Below are 22,023 nucleotides of genomic sequence, written 5' to 3'. Positions count from 1 at the left end.
TGTGCATTGTACATGTGTATCGTGTGAATAATTCACTCCATACCACATATGAAAAATAAGCATTGTTGGAAATTCTGCCATTTGGTTAGATAAAAATCACCTAATACTCAAGAGATGGTCTTGTAATCTGTTTAGAGTGTGGGGTTTTGTTCTTTAGTAATTGTATTTCCTGATTTATACTGATGTTTATATATCCTTCGGGTATCAAATGTGTAAAAAATAATAAAAGTATAAGCTTGTTTTTACTCTTTTTTTAGGCAGTCAAGCTATTCAAAACTGAAATATGTTTTGAAGAAATAATGTAGCATTATGGTGTGGAAGTGCTGAGTGAACATACCTAACTTTTACTTGCTCCACAGGGACACAAACAATTACACCACTGTACTTCAATTAGACTTCAATCTTTTTAAATGTCAAGTTACATATGTTGTATCTTAGCTATGTGAGAATACCATTTTGAGGAAAAACAAGAATGTATTCAGCTGTATATACTCCATTTTATGTATTCTTCGTAAAATGGACTGTATGCAGAGACTCTGTTAAGGCTGATAGACATTTGCATTGCATGTTGTACACAGAGAACAGATTGCTGCTAAAAGATTAACTTTTTAATATATTTTCTTCCTTTATAGTCCCTTTTAAGATGTGACAAACTTGTCTCAGTTGAGATGGGCATTGGTCAAGCGGTAGAAAATTTTCTGATTGCTTTCTTCCCATCCTGTCAGCTCCAAGCCTGAGACAGTACCAAACAGTCTTCCAAAATGACACTAAACAATCCTTGCCTGGCAGCTTGATAGCTGAGTTCTGACAGCAAACCTACCTGTTTGTTTACAACCAGTAACTGTTGTACTATGTTATGGTGCTATTGGTCAGATTCTATATGGCACGTGTAGGAACAGCTCTCAAAAGAAACAGGGCAGAGACAATCCCTTAATTATGTATATTGCAAAGCTACTGTGTACTGACTCTTCAGCTGTTTGAAGGCAAGATCTGGAAGGAATGGTGCAATAATGACACCTCTAGTAGAAATCAGGTAGTGTGTGGATAAATAGTGTTTCTGTGCATGGACTGCAAAAGGAGTTGCACTCTGTTGCTTGTCTTAATTACCAGGAGACCTGATGGTGGAAAAGGATCCCACTGATTTGAATTTTCTCTGAATGAAGGGTAAAAAGGAAATTCCCCCTCAGTAATTTTGTGGATATGTTGAACAGTACTTTGAGAGACTAATTGAGAGAACTGTAAAGGAATAGTTTAGGAAAAGAAAAAGAAAGAGAAGGTTTCAGAGAAAAATATGTGAGCTCTTTGACAGGTGATACCCTGAGGTCCTTCTCAAACCAACAGAAACATGAGTCAGTTTTCCTTCAAAGTCAATGCTTAAAAAACTAGGGTTAGGTTTAGGCTATGAGGAAACTTAGACACAGTTTTCTTTTTAAGTTGCTGGGTAAAGCAGGCTAAGAGTGGAGCTTTGGCTCTGTGTTCTGGCTAACAGTAGACTGAGTTATGTTGGGAAGGGTTTGGAATGGACTTGTCATCTTTTGTATAAAGTGTTCAGAAGTACATTCAGTGCGTTTAATACTGTATGAAAAGCACGATGTTTTAAGAAGTTTTCTGTACTCTTGGAAGTGACGTTTATTCTCAGATCAAAAGGAAGAGTGGATTGCTTGGGTCGTTGTGTTCTCTGTCAATGTGTGTTTATTCAGAAGTGGAAGGTGGTTTGTAGAAGCAGGAGTTTTGTTGGAAGAGTGTACTAAAGCTATATAATTGTTCACTCCTGAACTAAATGTGATTCACTACTAGATGCCAACTCCTAGTGTGCTTTGAATAGTAAAATTTTCAAATTTAGTTCAATTTTCCTGCTTTGCTATTGTAGTGTTCCTTTGCCCATCACCCTAGTTATAGTCATACATAGTTACAAAATTCTGGGAAATAGAAAATACATACATAAATGTTAAAGCTGGACTCGACTGTGTTGTTGTTTGAAAGCTTAACTGATTTAACTTGGCATATAAATGTCAGATGGGTCTCGGTTTGTTAACTAAAACTTCAAATGTGTTCCAGTCTTTTGTGTTGTGTATTTACAGTCCTGTTTTAAATAATTTATAGTTACTTTGAGTTATGAGATGAAAGCTAAATAAAATGGTCTTAATACGTACATAGAAGCAAGATTCTAAGCATGTATGGCCAATGCTGGTTCCAAAACTGCACTTCATGAACTACAAGTCTGAACTTGGTTATGAAAATGCTGAGGTAGGCATAGAAATGAAGTCAGTTTAATCTACTAAAATGTGTCTCTATGATATGGAGGAAAAGTAATCCTCTCTGCTTTCTAACAGAGAAAGGTTTGTACTGCGCTGTATTGAGTGTGCTTAGCATAGTGTTTGGTGCATGGTGAAAGATGTTGGAGTTCATTAGTAAGTGCAATAGCATCATCTTGTGGTCAGTCAGAAATACAGTATTTGTTCACAGAAGCGCTGTTTTTCCTTAGACTATTGGCGAATTGTGTTGTTTATACACACTTTAAACCATCCAACCAGCCATGTTTTTTATAAGCAAATATGTACAGTCAGTGTGTATATGACATGTAGATACACATGTATATATAGAGGTTTTTTTTAGCATGGTGAAGTATGTTTCTTTCTGAACCTTCGAAGTGCAGGTAACTGCTGGAACAGTCTCACACAGTCATACCATGTCTGAAAAGTTCAGAGACTTCAAGGTTCTGAAAGTCATGTTGACTTGTTTAACATGCTTGATGTATTACTCATGTCAGTTTTTGTCTGCTAGTGTTAACTACATTTCCAGCATGAAATATTTTGAAGTAGTATTTTTCCAGAAAATGATCTATTACTGATTTCATATGCAGTTTTCACAGCTCACTTTTGTTGATATGTGGAAGATAAATCTGAAGAGTAATATTTTTGTATCTTTGCAATATGGAGAAGATGAGAGTAGTTGTAAATTTGAGTAAAAATATTTTTTTTACCATGCTGATGGGAAGAAACCTCTTCATTGTCTTAGTATTACAGGAAAAGTTAGAGGATTACATTAAATTTAATCCATATCCAGGTAGACTGTTTTTGCAGTATTTTGGTTTACTGAGGTTCCTATTTTTCACTTCACTTGTTTCACAGGCATGCTCCTTGTTACCTTTTCAGAGAAGGCCAAAAAATTGTGCCATAGTGCCTCTTCATGAAAAAAGAGACAATAAATTAAAATTTTCAGTTACTAATTGATAATAATGGAGTGGCGCTAGGTGTTAGTAAGGGAGTCATGAATCCCTATTGTCATGCTTAAGTGGCCAAAACTTTCTACCTTCAGTCATTAATAACTTCTAAAATTTATTTTCCGAACTTCGGAAAAGACTCGTATTTCTTTGACCTTCATGTATAAACATGGTTCTGTCAAATTTCAATCTTCTGAAGGATCATTCTTTATGAATAATTCATTTTCCTTTCCTTCTTCTCCCTGCTCTGCAGATGCCTTATGATTAGTAATCTTCAGGAAAAAGATTATGTGATGTAAGAGTAATAGCAGAATTTATAGACCAACTGGTTTATTTTCACAAAATGTCTCTTGCCACGATAACTGATAGGAATAAATGAGCAGGAGGACTTACGGTAATCTTTCTGTGTTTTGCACTGGAAGTAATTGGCTCTCCAAAGGTCCTCCAGCTAAGTCACTGGATTTGTAGCTTGTTTCTGATACTAGTTATGGAAAAGCTTACTCCTGTCCACTAGACCAAAGCTATTCTTTTTTGAGGCTTCTGGAATCTCCAGCTTAAATATGCACTAGGCTACTGGGGGCTCATTATTTGGCTACTTTCCACCATGTCTGGTGTGGCATGAATGAGGATTTTGTGTTAGTGACTCCATAGAGCTGCTGAGTCCAATAGTGTTAGTAATTACACCAACCTGTAGCTTGGTTCAACTTCCGAAAGCAGAAATTGTGGTGGGGAACAGTTTAGTTATTTTATCTTTATGAGAACTTCATAGTTCATGTAGCTAATTTTTAAATTCAGTTTCTAGACAGAAAAGTCCTCAGAACAGTAGAAATTAAGAATATTTAGTCTATGGGAGTAACTTTCAACAAATGTCTGATTATTTGATTTGAAGTTCTAACAGTTAAATTATTAACAAAGTAAAACTTCTGTCTATGTATCATTTCATCAAATGCACTTAACTGTTTCCCTCTCCACCGTTGCTATTGAGCTGTGAGAGAGAGCAGATTGGAGGAGCAGCCTTTTAGTCCTTTAGAGAAAGGTTTCCTGCGGAGAATTGGCTCTGATTTTAGTATTACTGCAGAAGGTCATGTTCATAGTGAGTTTTGAGCCAACACATGTTACCTGGTGGTGAATGAAGAGCATATCTTATGGTAAATGGTTGACGTGTACTGACGTATTAGATTTTAATAACTTGTTCTGATGCAGTCTTTCCTCTTTTGATACTTCTACTATAATATTTTATATTAGAAAACATAACTCTTAATGCCTTATTTTTTTTGTAGGAGCTGAATAATGAACTGCAAAATATGCGCAAGAAATTGAGAGATGTGGAGGTGGAACACAGTGGCTGTAATGAGGTGCTGAGAAGCCAAGCCAATGAACTTAAATGCAGCACCGAACGAGAGAAGAGACTTAGAAAGGAACTTGAAGTAAGGCTTTTTGACTATTGCTATTAGTTTCAACAGCACTGACACTGAGCAATTTAATTTTTGAGGGATGGAACCTTCCAGTTAGGTTGTAATTCTAAGTACTTGATGAACAAAATATTGAACATCTGTTTTGCAGAAAAGGCTGAGCAGATGAATGCCACTTATATTATGAGCTTGGCTTGAGACTCATGTTTGAACAGCAGATAGGAAAAGGTTTATTTAAGTGTGAAAACAAGGCTAACTTTGCTTTAGGAAATCTAAATGTCTTAATTTGTCTATCTTCTTATATTTTTGGTTTATTGGATTTCTGGTGGAGAATCTGCTGGAGCTGCAAAAATTGCCAGATGTTGTGCTGGGTGAGGGAGTAGAATATTGGACGATGACAATGGTCCCACAGCAGCCTCTTCCTGTCTAGAGTTAGTTACTGCAGGCTTAGTTCTCCTCTCTGTTGAGTGACAGCCATGGTTGAGAAGTCTCTAGTTTTTGAGAGTTGCGACTTTGTAAATATGCTGTTTACACTAAAAAGCTAGTTTCCTCCTAAGTTTCAATATTTTATTTATCCACTGATAGGCTTTGTAGTAGTTATCTTATCTGTATGTACAGTCTGGATCAAGACTTTCTTGGTAGAACATTTGTCATTGCAGAAAAGCATAGTGAGTGGACAATTCTTTATCCTGATGTATATTTTCTACCAAATGCATCTTTAAATATTTTCTCCAATGAATTTAAAAGAACTGTCACTTCTAAAAGACCTTAAAGAAACAAGTGGCATAGTTTTCAGCTGTGGTTTTTTTCTGTTGTTTTTCTCTTAAAGGCAAAAGAAATGTTTTAAGCATTGATTTCTAGGTAGGTAGAGTCCTGCATTAAAGATGAAGCACAAAAGAAAATTCCTACAGGGAAGATCAAAGCTCATCAACTAAAAACACTGACTTATTGACCAATAAGGTAGACCTTTGTGCCCTCAAAGAATGCTACAGGAAATCTATTGTCATGTATTTTGAGCTGCACTTACTGGCCTAGGTGGAATTGCCTTCAGTTGGAAATTGTTGCATACTGTGGAGTTCCAATACCCCTTTTAAAAAACAGAGTTTTGCTTCCAAGTACTTGAGTAAGGACTCTTCTTGTGACTTCATGGCTTTTCATATACTAACAGAGAAGTTATGAGCTGAAAGGAGGAGGAGCAAGGCAGCAAATCATTTATCTTTCTAAATATTTTGATTGAATATACCCACCATGTGTAAATTTGAAAAGAAAGCACTTAGTTCCTTGAAAATGTACAATTGCTATACCCTAATGATGATCTTATCAGGGAATTCTACCTATTAACCACAATCAGATAAAATTTTTTTTGCTTCTTAATTTTTGTTAAACTATTTTAACTTTCTGAATATCTTAATAATGTAAGAAAATATATTCAGTCTACAGAAAAATTAGTCTTGTGGTACTATTCAAGCAGTGATTAAATAAAAGTATGTGATGAAACCTTTTGCATTTGAAAGTTAAAGAAAATTAGCACAAGTCTTTGAATCAAAAAAACCAAACTAGATTAGACTTCAATACATATTGTTTTGTCAGCTTGCATCTCACTCTACCATCTTAAAAGTAAATTGCATGTGTGTAATTATCTGAAAGGGCCTACAATAACCTTGTAGATGGTGATTGTACCACTTCCCTGGGAAGCCTCTTCCAATGCTTTGCAACCCTTGCCATGAGGAACTTTTTCCTCATATCCAGTCTAAACTTCCACTGTTACAGGTTGAGGCCATTTCCTCTCATTCTGTCACTTACTACTTGGGGAAAGAAACCAACCCCCACCTGGATGTACATCTGGTCCCACCACTCTCTGGGCCTGGCCATCTAGCTAGTTCTTTGCCTAGCAAACAGTGTACCTGTCCACACCATAAGCAGCAAGTTTCTCCAGGAGTATGCTGTGGGAAATGGTATCAAAGCCTTTATTAAAGACTAGAGATGTAACATCCATAACTTCCTTCATCCACTAAGCGCATCATAATATCAGTATCCAAGCTGAATTTCCATTCAGGTATAGAAGCCTTAAAGTAGTATGCCCCAGACAGAACTGTCTACATTTTTTCATGAAGTAGCTCTGTATTTTTCTTATCTCTTAATAGAATTTTTAGCTTATAGATTGAAATTGATGGATATAGGATATATATCTTCAATTTCCATGCTGACTACCTCATGTTAATGGTCATTTGGTTACCAAATGTATACTTAAGTTATTGGTGATGAGAACAAACTTCTTAAGGTGATTTTGTGAGGAGTAGTGTAATTCTACTTAAAACCCCAATCTTAAAATCTTATATTATGCACTACTTGAAACGCAATGGCGATGAACATTCTCTGGAGTTCACAAATCTGTTCTTTTGCTACCCTCTGCTGGACATAAGGGAGAAATCCATTGAAAAATACTTCGGTTTTCTTAATGGAAGGAAATGTTAAAGTTAGAATTTTTTCTTGTAGTACAATGACACTCATATGAAGAATTATATCCAACAGACTATTATAAAGAAAGGAGTGTGCAAAAAGCCTGCCTGCCCCCCATTTTGGTTTTTTTAAATTTTTTTTTTCTTCAAATATTCATCTGGTTTTATCCCTCAATGATCACTCTGATCGTGCTTGAAAAGAGGAAATTTCTAGTTTCCAGAGTTAGAAATTAAGAGAAAGAGTAACAGTAAGTTTCTGTGGACTTTTCAGTTGAAAGATAGCTGTTGCTGCACTGTCAAACCTGCTAGCTTTCCAGTTTCCAGTGATACCCATGCATTGCATAGACTTGGAGTGCTTCTGAGGTAGAAAATACACTGTGCCAGAAAAATCTGAGATTGAGAACCTCAGATATCATTCTGCCTTTTTAGCCTGAGGATCAGTAGCCAAATAAATTACTGATCTATTGCTATTTAACTCATCAAGATAATACTACTTATGATAATCAGTTTTCCAGAACCAGTGTCTTTTATTTTAGCCTTGAGCTCAATTTTTAATGAGGATTCTTGGGAAATACAGAAAACTTTTAATATAAAAATAGTGTTTCTTGTGATATATGCAGCCAAAAGGAAGGGTGGGAATGTGGTTTTGCAATGAGAATGTGGATTTTACCACAAGAAACAAAATTACTAGTTTATAAATTTCAAACTCTTTGCCTTATTCCTAGAAATACAATAATTTTCTATTATTTTTTTAATGTGTTTGAGGCTGCCAACTCTTAGTAAGCTGAAGCTTCAGGTCTCTCAAATTTTTTAAGTCTTTCTTATGAGGCCTGAAAAATGTTCCATAACTTGATCTGTTTAATTTCTGAGGCTGAGTGTATTGTCGTATTTCTGAGACTTTTAGTTTCCATTTAGAGACCATTCCATTAGCTTTCACATTGCCGTTTCTACTTCCCTTGTGTCCGGTGTGTATACTGACATGTGGCGCTAAACATGTGTGCTTGTATTAGCTTGGTAATGCTGCTGTGATGGGGAGATGACTGCAAAGAGGACTTGGAGAATGGTTAGTATCTCTGTTTGTAGGAGGTATATGTATGTGCAATACTTGAAGGCTGTGGGCTTATTTCTCACTCTATCTAAGTTAGTGAAAGATGAAACTTAGATCTCAACTGAAAACAAAACTAACCCCTCCCAAAACTGCAAACGTACGTTTTGGGTTTTTTTCTCTTTATGAACTGCACTGTTAAGTAAGTTATGGTTCTCATCAGAAAGACTTGCAAAAGCTCCAAGCAATGCAGGAAAGGACACATTCCTCAGTCAGCTGACTGTTAAACTGTTTGTCATCTATGACTACACACTTCTTGACAACTTACTCCTACTTCATCATCTGCTTTCTAGTGTCTCCACAAAGCATAACTATCATCTAGGAATTCTAGCTGCTGTGGCTCTCACATATTATTTACTACATGCTTAGTATGTAGTATACTTACATGTATATGTAGATCTCTGTATCTCTATATCTAACTAAAGAGGTATACTTTCTCTAGATAAAAATATTTAGTACTATGTGCTTAGAGGATTCTAAGCACTGCAGTTTTTGTAATGGGAGCTCTGTGGTGGCTCCAAAGTTGTATTTCTCCAGTGACAAGCTCACTGACATAATGACTTCTGCAAAGCATTTGACACTGTCCCGTACAACATCCTTGTCTCTAAAATGGAGAGACATGGATTTGATGGCTGAACACTTGGTGCATAAACAGTTGGCTGGATGGTTGCCCTCAAAGGATTGTGGTTGATGGCTTGATGTCCAAGTAGAAAGCATTCGTCAAACAGGGATTGGTATTGGGACTAGTGCTTTTTAACATCTTTGTCAGTGGCACAGATGATGGGATCAAATGCACCCTCAGCAAGTTTGCTGACAACATTGAGCTATGTGGTGCAGTTGATGCGCTGGAGGGCAGGGATCCCATCCGGGGGAACCTTGACAGGCCTGAGAGATGGGTCTGTGCAAACCTCATGAAGTTCAGCATGGCCAAGTACAGGGTCCTGCACCTGGCTCAGGGAAATCTGAAGCACAAATACAGGCTGGGCAGAGAATGGAGTGGGAGCCCTGTGGGGAAAGATTTGGGGGGTGCTGATGTGGATGAGAGGCTGGACAGGACCCAGCAGTGTGCGCTCGCAGCTCAGAGACCCACCTGTATATCCTGGGCTGCATCCAAAGCAGCATGGCCGGCAGGATGAGGGTGGGGATTCTGCCCCTCTGCTCTGCCCTGGTGAGACCCCACCTGCAGTGCTGCATCCAGTAATAGGGTCCCCAACGTAAGAAGTACATGGACCTGTTGGAGTGAGCCCAACAGAGGTCCAACAGGAGGGAGTCACAAAGATGATTGGGGGACTGAAGCACCTGTCCAATAAAGACCAGTTGAGAGAGTTGGGACTGTTCAGCCTGGAGGAGAGAAGGCTCTGGGGACACCTTATAGCAGCCTTCCAGTACCAAAAGGAGCCTACAAAAAAGCTGGAGAAAGACTTTTTACAAAGTCATATAGTGATAGAACAAGAGGGAATGGCTTTAAATTGAGAGTAGGTTTAGATTAGATATTATGAAGAATTTCTCTACTGTGAGGGTGATGAGGCACTGGAAGTAGCTGCCTGTAGAAGCTGTAGGTGCCCCATCCCTCGCAGGGTTCAAGGCCAGGTTGGATGGGGCTTTGAGTGAGGTGGCTTAGTGGAGGGTGATCTTTAGTATTTTTTTGCACACAAGCTATTCTATGATTCTATGCTAATGGACTTCCTCTCAGAGAGGAGCTTCCTCTTCATAGTCTCCTGTGTCATGATATTATTGAAGTCCAGTTTGGAGACTGGTTAGTCTTATCTTACTTTCAGACCAAAGTTGTTCCAAAACTGTTTCATGTAGCCCTCACGAGGAGTTAGCAACAAGTCACATGAGTCTTGTCTATGTGCATGTATAGAGTAACAGTGTCAATTCATGTACTGTTAAGGTCTTTGCTATCTACTGAGCATGAGAACCAAAAGAGTAATCTTTCTCCCATAAAGGACTTTAGAAAGGGGGTGCAGCTCAGATGGCTTCTCCAGCTGCAGCTCAGTAGGAGATTGGAATGGTCTTGGACTTCATCCAAAGGCAACCAAACTATATCAGTTCAGCAGTCCTAGTTGTTTTTACCCTTTCTTTAACCTAAAGTCAAGCATTTGGCTTATCTTGTAGCTCCCATGCCAGTGTAATTGTTTATCCGGTGTCATGCAGGTCAAGCATGGCTATTCTGTCACTGAGACATGCTTCCCTAGACTTTAAGTACAGGAAATGTGTATAGTGAGGCTTAGCCACATTGTCAGGCTAAAAGAACATTTACTTCAGTGGTTAAGAATTATTTGTATTTAAGTAACTTTATAGTTACTAAAAGGTTGTTTGTTTTCCGGACAGGAGATGGCTCCACCTTACCATGATCAAGAGGTATCAGTGTTTCTAACACTAGGTGGAAGTGGTCAGCACATCTCCCACAGTTGTGTTTAGACCCCCTGGTTTAAGCTATGAGCCATAGGGAAATGCTTTTAAGTAGGAAAAAGATCTGAGTCTGAATATGGAAACACAAACAGAATGGTTGTATGCTGATCCAGATATGAGTCACATGTGTGTCCTCTTCACTTAAAACTATCTTGGCTGAGCATTTCACATAGTGGTTGGACATAAGCCTTGGGTAAGTGTAAGTATCCTGATAACTGAACCATCTTGCAGAAGGGGTTTAAATAGAAGCAGAAAAGAGAAAACTTATTTCCATTGCTATATCTAAGCTTAGTAAGTGTTGTAAATGTATCTTTTACTTCTTTTCCCCTACTGTTTTCCTAGTTGCTTGTCTGATAAAGGGTATTTTTATCTAAATGTAAATGTCAAACAGCAGATGTGGTATTGCACAATGTATCATGTAGGTACTAAATTAAGGCTTTCAGTATGGAGTACACCACTACTCACAATATTGCAGTACTTCAGGCAAGTCTGAGGGACAAAAAAGTGGAAGCTACAAAGGACAGTTTGGAAAATGGTACTGGAAACTGTAAGTGTGTAGAAAGTGTCTCCTGGAAACCACATTAGCATTGATATGCAACGGGACACTGAAAAAAGTGACAGAACCTTAAGAGATTAAACCTAAGCATGTTTGCCTGAAAGTTTAAACGCTGGCATTGAATTTTTCTTAGTCAGTTTTATTTAGTGTATCTCAAAAGTCAAAATTGTCTGTGCTATCATGGAAACTGATCCCAGATTTGTTCTTTAAATTATGGCTGAAATCAATCAGCTTGAATATCTAAGGAAACTTCAGAAATTCCATGAGTTTGTGTCTTCTATTTTAAGTAAGATGTCTGCCTTCATATGTCTTGTTAGGTGCACATGAAAGTTACAAGGGACTGAATCTTTTTGAATAACCAATGTTTTCCATGTTGGATGAGCAAACACTGTGTAATCAGTGGAGAACTCACTTTTTGATCCATCTTTGAGATGGATTTGGACCTGACAAGAAGCTTTCCATGTTAAACCAGAACGTATTCCCATTTGACTCCCAGATAAAAGCCTATGATCTGGATATCTGTGGCCTGCAAGCTTGTTCTAGATTGTTTTCACACAGCCTCTTTTGTGTAGACAAGCATCATGTAAAATTTTCAGACGTGATTCAGTAAGGATACTGATTCTCATCTTTCATTTGATTCAAAGACGTTTGCCTGTCTAACTTGATTCTGATACTAGTGTCTTTCTGTTTGTCAGAGAGGAAAACAAAACTCCTTCCCATTTCTCCTTTTGGAATTCTTACCATGGTTTTACAGGTTAGACTCATCCCTGACATTTTTCTTCTACTCATGGAATGTGTAGTAGATTGTTCTCACTGGTGGAGTATGCAGCTTCTCACTGTGAAGTGAAGTGCATATAAGTAGAACCTGTTTGAACCTTCATCAGCAAAATAGAATAGATTTTCTATATGGCATTTTGTTGCAGCTGTGTTCTTCCCAGCTGAGTCTTCAGACTCAGCTTCGGATCCAGGTGCAAGTTCTATGGCTGATGTGCAGTTCGATAGACTGAAATACCAAGATTCTTTTCCTTAGAGCAGTCTAAGCAAATCTGAATTTTTTTCTATTAATAAATCTGTATTGATTAGCCATGCTTAAGTGGTAGTGGGTGGTTTGATATCTCTCATAAAGTTTGGGGTTTTTTTCTGACTGATTTCTCAATGATTTGCTGGCATCTGACTTTGTTTAAATTTGCTAGAGTTATGGTGAACGGTGAGCTTCAGCAAGGTAATCATAGAGCAGAGGAAAAAGAATATTTATTGCTCCACAGTCAGAATTTACATGACTTCCTCAATACACATATGTAGCTTTTCTGCAAGCTCTTTTAAGCATCCGATCTTTTGGGTATAGTATATAGACTGGTAAAATAAGATTAAGGTTTGCCTGAGTAATCTTCTGAGACTTTTGGAAAGAACACAGTTTACTCTTCATCTTTGGTTTCTAATAATGCAAAAAATTAGTGGTAGTTCTGTCAAATCTCTGACAGTGACTTATCTTGAATGAAAAGATTTGTTTCTTTCCTTGGCTCTTTGTTTTTTGGAGGTAAGTGAACTAATTTAAACAGGATTTTAAAAATCAAAATTGTAACAAACTACTGAGGCAAAGCTTTAAATAATCAAAGTCTAGAAGAAGAGGAGCTTCAAAAGCAACAATAGGGCATTGAGGTGTTTAACTGTAGGAAGAAACACCAGTTTTGAAGAAGTCACTTTTCTCATGCCTTTATATGGGGATACAATCTGTAAGATGATACTTTTGTGTCAAAGTTTGATTTCTAGTTTCTAATATGATTTTTCTCTGTATACTATCTTGAATCTGTTTGAATGCTTTACACTGGATACCTGTCAGGTACATCTGGCTCTTCTTTGGTTAGGAAGAGCATTCATAACTCTTTTCCAGTAGGCTAGATACACTGTCTTGTTTGTAAAAAGGAGCTGTTTCTCCTATTCCAGAGTTCATCACAGATGTCTGTGGCTGAAATCCTAATTTTTGCCAGTGCTTTTTTTTTTATAGGCATACTAATCCTACAAGTTAATTCTTCAGTGACTTGTGGCAACACAAGCAAAGGCAACATCTACAAATGTTACTGTTTAAATGGAATTGCTCCTACTTCAGACGTCAAAAGAATGATATATTGGCACTTAGAGATGTCTGCCTGCTCCTGCCTTCTTCACTTACAGCCCAGGATTTTCTTAGGACTGAGATTTCTATATTTCTGGGAATTTTTGTTTCCTTCGGACCACATGGCTTGTCCTTGCATTTAGTGTCCATCATGTTAACTTAGAAGACAGACTCTTCTTTTAAAGAGCTGTACCAAGAAGTGATACTGGTATGTTCTGTTTGGGAGAATCATGTTGCTCCAGTTTTTAGTTCTTGCACATGCCCTCATTCAAGCTATTATTTGTTATTTCAGTTTTTATTTTTCATCTTGAGACTGAAAAAATCTAACATTTTTAGGGGCTTCCATTTGAGAGGATAAGTTAACCATTTTGATGGTGTTTTGCATCTCTGGTTTCAGCTGGAGTGAGGCTGAGATGAAGGCATAGTTCTACTTTGGATAGGTGCTCAGGAAATAAAATAAGACTTAGAAGTGAAATTCAGTATAGAGCTTGTGAATTAGTATGTTGTGCCTGAAAACTTTACTCGCAAAATCACTTTTTTCATTTCAGTGTTTGCTGTAAGAACAGACACTTGAACAAGCCAGCTAAAGACAGAAAAGTGTTTTTGCTCTTTAGGGTATGCAGTGAAATATTCTCAGTGAAGTTTCCATTTCTTAATTTAATTTTTTTTTTGAATTACATTTCCCACTCTAAATGTTGTAATAGATACCTTCCTCACTGCTTCCTTTGTCTTCTGTGAAACTTAAAATAGAATTATTTTCAGACAGAGTTTTTAAGTCTTATAAAAAAGAAGTGAAATCCACATCACTTTAATTTATTGTTGACTTTTAATAGGCTGGCACAATTTTTTGAGTAAAACTGCCCTGTTAACAGATGTTCAGCTGTGGAAGGATGCTAAGGAGTCCTTCCAAACTGAAGCAGGGCATAGTTTTCTAATTCTCTATTAAGGGCAAAGTGAATTAGGAGCTGATGTTTGGAAGGAATAATACCTAGAGAATATAAAGTGTCCTAATCAAGCTATTTTTCACAGAGTCACAGAATAGGTCAGGTTGGAAGAGACCACACTGGGTCATCTGGTTCAACCTCCCTGCTGAAGGAGAGTCATCTCAGAGCACATTGCACAGGATTGTGTCCAGATGGTTCTTGAATGTCTTCAGTGAGGGAGACTCCACAACCTGTCGTGGCAACCTGTTCCAGTTCTCAGTCACCTGCACAGTAAAGAAGTTCTTCCTCACGTTCAGGTGGAACTTCCCTGTGTGTCCATTTGTGCCTGTTGCCTTTCATGCTATTGCTCGGCATGACCAAGCAGAGCCTGGATCCATCCACTGACACCCTCCTTTCAGATACTCACAGACATTGATGAGGTCCCCTCTCAGCCATCTCTGCTCAAAGCTGAACAGGCCCAACTGTCTCAGACTCTCCTCATAAGGGAGATGCTCCACAGTCCCCTAATCATCCTTCTAGCCTTCTGCTGGACCAGCTCCAGCAACTCCATGTCTCTCTGGTCCTGAGGAGCCCAGAACTGGACACAGCACTGCAGATGTGCCTCACCAGGGCTGAGTACAGGGGCAGCATCACCTCCCTCCACCTGCTGGCAGCGCTCTTCCTGATGCACCCCAGGACACCACTGGCCTTCTTGGCCACCAGCACACACTGCTGGCTCATGGACAGCTTCTTGTCCACCAGGACCCCCAGGTCCTTCTCCACAGAGTTGCTTTCCAGCAGATCAGACCCCAGCCTGTGCTGGTGCCTGGGGTTATTCCTCCCCCAGTGCAGGATCCTGCATTTGCCTTTGTTGGAGTTCAGACAGTTCTTCTCTGCCCATCTCTCTACCCTGTCGAGGCCCTTCTGAAGGGCTGCACGGCCCTCTGGGGTATTGGCCCCTGCTCCCAGCTCTGTGTCATCAATGAACTTGCTGAGGAGGCATCTGCCCCTTCATCCAAGTCACTGATGGAGAAGTTCAACAATACCAGGCCCAGTACTGAATCTTGTGACACAGTAGTGACAGGCCTCCAGCCTTGGGTCACAACTCTGGGATCTGCCATTCAGACAGTTCTCAGTCCGCCCCACTGTCCACTCATCCAGGCCACACTTCCTAGTTTGTCTATAGGATGTTGTGGAAGACCGTGTTGAAAGCCTTGCTGAAGTCCAGGTAGACAGTATGCACTGCTCTTCCCTCATCCATCCAGGTAGTTGTCCCATCATAGAAGTCAATCAGATTGTCTAAGAATGATTTCCCTTTGCTGAACCCATGCTGACTTCTCTGATTGCGTTCTTGTTCTCCATGTTGATAGAGATGGTATCCAGAAGGAGGCACTCCATCACCTTTCCAGGGATTGGGGTGAGGCCTGACTGGCTAGTAGTTCCCTGGGTCCTTCTTACCCTTTTTGAAGACATTCTTATTTATGAGAATAATCTTAGAAAGTACAGTGGCACTATTTGTGATTTTTTAAAATTAAGTACGTTAAGCAGATAAATTTTCGAAGAATCTTTTCTGTGCATCATGTCTCATTTATGAAATTGTAGATGCTCTATTGTAATGTATTTCAGAACATACAGACTCTGGTTATGTTGCTTCAGGTGAGCAAATAGTGGGGCAATAGGTAGAATGTTTAACTTTTTTTTTTTATTTCTGATCCTAGCTGATTATAAAAAATGCAGCAATAACATCATGTTACATCAATTTACTTAATTAAATAGAAAATATTAATTTAATAATCTATATATGTAAAAATTATTTTTTTATGTGTTTCTTGGTATGAGTTGTCAGAGTTCCAAAGTAGTTCAGATATATCAGGTTGGTGTATGGAGTCCTATTATACTTAATGAGTTGAATAAACTTGGTGTCATATCATCTCTCTGAACTTAAATATCCTCAAAATGTACTTTTAGGCAGCTGCAGTGAGAACAAAGAAACTGGAAGAAAGCATTGAAGCAGAGAGAGCAGCTCATTTAGCATCCAATTTTGCTTCAGAGATTATCCAGGTAAACTTTTTGTTAAATATTTCATAGAAGTTTACAGTAAAACAGTTGAGGAAGTTGTGAAGGTACAATGCTCCAAAAACTGTGAAGAACACTTGCTCCAGGGAAAACCCTGAACAGATTTATTGCAATAAGTGTCAAAATCATAAAAAATAATATATAAAAGGACAGAATAGAAGAATATCTGCTTTTCAGGGAACTTTAAAGTTATTAGAATAAATAATAGAATAAGATGTCACATTTGTAAGTTTGAGAATTGCCACTAGCATTTGAAGTGTGAGGGTAAAGGAAATGTTTCACAGTAGTTAAACACTACACTACTGTTTAAATATCCTGCCCTGTATCTTCTGAATGGCCACTTAGAGCAATTTGGAGATACGGTGCATACATCCGACTTCTCTAGGAGTGAGAGTGTAATGCATCCTGAAACTGCAGTTTCAAACATAATTTCTCAGAGTACATTTCATCTTCAAAGTTATGATACTTGCAGTTACCAGTAAAGATTGATAATACGAATAATAGTGTTGGACTCAGTAAAATAATTATGGTTTATTAAAAAAAAAAGTTTGAAAAAATTAAATGGTGATTGCTTAGTAATATCACATTAGTTAACAAACTTACTGGACTTTCGAAAAACTAAGCAAAAAAGAAGGGAATTTGGTATCTTTTTTTTCCTATTTTCCGAGTAACAAAAATAAGCATTGCCATTCTTCAATTCTTATTTTCTTGATCTTCTGTATGTGCAGGCACTTAAATTTTAAAAGTGATAATTAAACTAGTAGAAAATATTTAGTTTGCCTAATTTCCTCTCTGTTGCTGCAACATACAAAGGAACTGAGAGGATAACATTCCTTAAACTTAGACACTTACGTTTTTTGGTGAATAACTGATAAAGTCTTTTTCCTTGTTTACATACATGTATAAGCTAGAAGTGTGCTTTGTTCTGAGAGGAAGTGTAGTCTTTATTGTTAGTCCCACACTTCATGAGTCTATTTAAAAACTAGAATTTCCCTGGAAAGCTTCAGTATTAATAAGAACTGAAATTGTTCAGACACCTCTAGACACCTCCAAAGGAGAAGGTAATTTTCATCATCATATCTATTTGTCTCTGTTTTGAACCTCATGTATTCTTACATTTTTATATGTGTTCAATGTTTTTTACATGTATATGCTTCTATATCGAATTAATAGAATATACTCTACTGTAAAGCAGAACAGACCATAGAACAGCACTGAAGATCATGTTAGTGTTTCCTAACTTGCTTTAATTGCTTTTTATCACTTGGTGTAGTTAAGAGTTCAAGAACTTGAAGAAGCTGTGCATGTGGAAAAGGACAGACGAGAAGAAGCTCTTTCAGATTTAGAAATGATCAAGAAAGAGTTCCAAGGGTTAGAAAGTGCATATGAGAGAGAAAAACACAATGCCCAAAAGAACTTGGAAAAACTCAATGTGTAAGTTTCCCTTTAAATTAATTGTAAAATGGCAGTAGACAGCTTGATTACCACTTATAGTTTACATTTATATAGTTTTCAGTCAGTATGAAACAACTAAATCTGATGCTATTTCCCAAACCAACCTGAAGTTCAGAACCTGGTGTTCCATTAATAATAGGTCCATATCAGTAACCATATGGGTGGGTAAAGAAAATAGCTGATCTGTAACTGATTATTTGCCAAAGCAAAAATGTTGGAAAAAATAGTTATGACAGGGTCCTGTTTCCTGTGTGCTTGGGAGGAGTGTAGGAAAGCACACATGGCAGGGTTCCAACAGATTTTTTTCTTCTGTATAGACTTACATTTTTATGAAAATATTATTTTCCACTTTAATGAGCTAGATCAATCTTTAAGACTCCTGTTGAGAAGTTGTGTATCATTTGTAGTGGTGAATCTTCATTTTCAGCTTTTGAATGATTGTGGAAAGTGTTAACTAGCTAACGAAAATAGAAGAAGGGATGATGTGTATGAGAGCAGATGAAATTACCTGGGATTCCTTTCCTGCTCCGCACAATCTGCTGTGTCCGTGGTAACAGATGTTTTTTGGAAGAAAGGTTTTGCTATATTCCCTGGGCAGAGATAGGATACACTGTACCGAGTCTTCTTCCTTGGCTGAATGAAGTTTATATTGGGGTGAGAAAATGTCAGGAAGAAGAATGGTATTGCAAGGCAGAGAACTGAGGAGTAGGTGAAATAAATGATAGTAGTTCATGAAATTTAGGGGAAGAGGGAGTTTAAGGAGACATAAAGTAGGTGGCACACTTGGGGTGTGGGGAGAGACTCAAGGTAGTAGAATGGGTTGGAAAAGACAGAGTTTGCATCTGTCAGTCTAGGATTATGGGGGTCTGTACATAAAAGTATTTGTGGTGACTTGCTTGTACAAGCAGTAGAGGGGAAAAAAGAGACTGGTTTCCCTACAAAAAAGGAATTTTGTGGCCTGAGTGTTCCTATATTCATGCTTACAGAGATGTTTTTAGTAATATAGTTGAAACGTGTGCTGTATTATAAACATCTTAGAACTCTTTGTTAAAAAAAACATCAAGAGAGGTCTGAATGGGCGTTTAGATAAACCAGAGTCACATTAAAAAGTGAAAACCTTTTTCTCAAAGAAAAAGATACAACTTTTATGATAAAAATTTGTGAAATACAGTATGATAGTAATCTAAAGTAATTCTTCAGGGAGACTGCAGTCTTCAAGCTGTGAAACTGTTTAAGTGTATAAGTAAGATTCTCTACAGTTCTAAAACAGCATCCGTTAATTAAACTGTAATCTCATCCTGCCTGGTTGTTTTTACTTTGAGCATGGGTTCTCTGGCAGCAAATACATGACATTAAACTGATACCAAGTCCTTTGCCTTTCCTTGAACTGGAGAAGGCCTCCACCACTGATTTGACATTTTATTCCATTTTTATTGTTTTGTTTTTAAGAAGTTCCTTTGCGTTCAAACCAGCCTTTTCTTGAGGAATGGCTGTTTGATCAGTAGTTTTGTGTAACAGTCTACTTTGTACTGTCTGAGATTTTCTTGTATGTAACTTTTTATTCTTACAGAGCATATGAACTATGGTTCTTTCTTTTTTTTTCATTTTGGTTTGGTTTTCTTAGTTTTTAATTTGGTTTAGTGGGTTTTTTCTTTTCCCTCGGGTAGGTTCCCATATTTGAGTGGTCCAGAAAATATGGAAAAATTCATGTTACGAAAGTTTTCTTGAACTAGTGTTCTTCCAGTGTTTGTTCTTGAATCATTTCTTCACTTGTCCCAAGACCTAATATTCCGAAGTTTGTCTTTGTATTTGTCTTGGTTTGAAAGACAGATGTCTGCTAAGGAAGGCAGGAGCTTCCTTTGGAATGGCAGATGTGACCCCTTCCCTCCGAGTTATTATAATTTTGAGATCAAGGGGCTTTTAGACAAAGATGTGGGAAATAGGAATAACAGTTCTTTACTATTATATATCTAAATGTGTATAACCAATCAAACAAACACCAATAACTCTGGCAGTAACAGCAAACAATCACAAACCCAGTGCCAGCCTTCTCGGCTGTCGGGCCCTTTCCCCTCGGGTGCAGTTCCGCTCGCAGCCGGCAGGGGCGCTGGCGGCTCCCGGTGAGCAGGGCAGGTGCGATGGTTCCCCCGCGGCTGCAGGGGGCGCTCCGGAGCGAGCTCGGGGAGCACGCGGCTCTGGTGCCCTGGGATCCCGGGAAGGATGGGACAAAGGCTTCACAAACCCCTGGGCAGCTGATCCCGGTGTCCGGCCGGACCCTCGGGAACAGCAGGCTGGAATGGCAGGCTGGAAGGGTGGGGGAATGAGCACAAATCCCGGGTGGCAGACGAGATGTATGTAAACGGAGAACCCCCGGAGGTCTGGGCAGGCAGGGCGAGCAGGGCTACGACGTAGCAGAGGCTCAAAGCAACCGCGGGGCAGGGCGGCCATGGCCTGGCTCCCAGCGGGGTGGGGAAAGGCCGGCTTGGGATCCCGGGGTTTCTCTGGCAGAAGGAAAAGCAGCCGAAGAAAGCAGCCTCCCTCTCTGTCCAAATGCCGGACTGCCCACACACCCAGGTGAAAGAAAAGAGTAGCCAGCTCTTTTGTTTTTCTTAAAAGCACCCAGCCATTTGTCCCCCTAGCAACACGTATGGGGAAAATTCCTTTAACAGAAAAAAAAAGCCAGGAGAGCTCCTAAAACCCCAACAGTATTGAGGTTAGACCGGAAAAATTCATCATCCTCAGTGAAATATGGGGCTTTTTTTTTTTTTTTTTTTTGACTAATGCTTGTTAAGCTGTAGTAGTTTTCAGTCTAGAAAAAACTGTCCTGTCTTGTCAACATGGCTGCCATAACACGGCTTTCTGTAATCAGGCAGGGAGCTGTTAGTATGAATATGTTCTGGGAATCAATAAATGATAATAGTGATGCCATGAAGATTTTTGCCTTTTATACCCGTTATACCTTTTTACAACTTCTGTATTCCTAGTGCTTTTTCCCTACATTCTTGGACTTGTTTGTCAAGCTAGGAGACTAAACATCTTAGAAGCCTCGTAGCTAGAGATCAGTGTGCCCCAGACCCCAAGGTCCTCTCCAGAACACATTCTGTAAACCAAGATAGAACCATCCAGGGGAAGGTTCCTTGGGGAAGGGGGCTCACTTGAGCCTCTCATTGGGGAATCTTTGATAGATACGCTAATTAGTAAAACCTATAATGTTATACCCAATGTTGGGGGGGGACAGACACAGAGATAGACTCAGCGGGGTGCATCTCGATGCATATGACCTGGACGTGTACACCTTAAAATAAATACCAAGGTAAAATCCCTTTTCCCTTTCTAACCGTGTATGACTCTTGATTTTAAGACCAGGAAAGGCATCAATAGAGATAAATTATTAGCTAACTAGCAGCATTTTTAATGGTAAATTAAACACCTGTTTAGATATTTTCCAAACCATTAGAATTTTACAAGTTTTACCACAAGATCTGTTTATAAAACTTTAGATTAGTAAATTTAGTTAAAAAGGTGAACATCTTTAAGTAGTAGCTTTCCAGTTAAGTCTCTGAGAAACTCTTAAAGATATTTTTCTGTATTAAATTATTTGAACCAACATAAGGATAATGGTTAGATATTGAATTGTATTGTGCGTTCAATAGTTTTGCTCCTTGTGAGAATCTTTTGTCTAGATGTATGAAGATATTTCTTTGAGAATTGAAGGGGTGTGTGTCTAGGATATTTTTGATCCACAAAAGTTACATCTTTGAAAAATGGGAATAACTCCTAAATGAAAATGTTACTCTCAAAAAAGAAAAATAAAGAGATTTTTTTAGAGAATATTTTTCTTTGTTTGGAATTACTGCAGAAAATACCTGAATAAGTGTATTTTTTGTACTTAAGACTATGGAATACAGTTTTTACAGATATGGTACCATTTGCCTTAGGAATTTCAATATTAGTGCTTACAGAGAAGTAAATACTTGTGTTACTAAAATGCAGGATGAACCTTAAAAAGCCTTCACTTTTTGCTCTAAACAGGACAATTATGTTCAGTATTTCTTTTTCAGGAAAGCAATTTGCCCTATCCTAGAGGTTTTTTTGGTATAAAACAGAATTTATGCCTACTTGAGGCATCTGTTCTCTGTGTTAATTGAATATGAGAATAAATATTGTCTAATATCCAAACACTACTTTTCACTGCTTGCAATCATGTGTTGATTCAGGCAATTACTCCTAGCAGCTTCTGCCAGCTGAGTTTTTTGAAAGCAAATTGTCTTCTGTGATTTCAGGGA

At 38.3% G+C, this 22,023-nt stretch overlaps 1 protein-coding gene across 4 annotated transcripts in view; it reads left to right on the top strand.

The window, feature by feature from the left end:
* Nucleotides 1-22,023, top strand: part of CCDC171 (coiled-coil domain containing 171) — a 157,392-nt gene that overhangs the window by 12,679 nt on the left and 122,690 nt on the right. For all 4 annotated transcript variants that reach the window (XM_048291288.1, XM_048291287.1, XM_048291285.1 and 1 more), the window contains exons 6-8: nt 4,504-4,650; nt 16,175-16,267; nt 17,556-17,716. In XM_048291288.1, the coding sequence (XP_048147245.1) occupies nt 4,504-4,650; nt 16,175-16,267; nt 17,556-17,716 (401 nt within the window). The remainder of the gene's footprint in view (nt 1-4,503; nt 4,651-16,174; nt 16,268-17,555; nt 17,717-22,023) is intronic.

The sequence above is a fragment of the Corvus hawaiiensis genome, chromosome Z (assembly GCF_020740725.1).
Source record: "Corvus hawaiiensis isolate bCorHaw1 chromosome Z, bCorHaw1.pri.cur, whole genome shotgun sequence".
Taxonomy (NCBI): Eukaryota; Metazoa; Chordata; class Aves; order Passeriformes; family Corvidae; genus Corvus; species Corvus hawaiiensis.
Note: the sequence above shows the minus strand (reverse complement) of the source record. Positions and strands in the feature narration are given on the sequence as shown.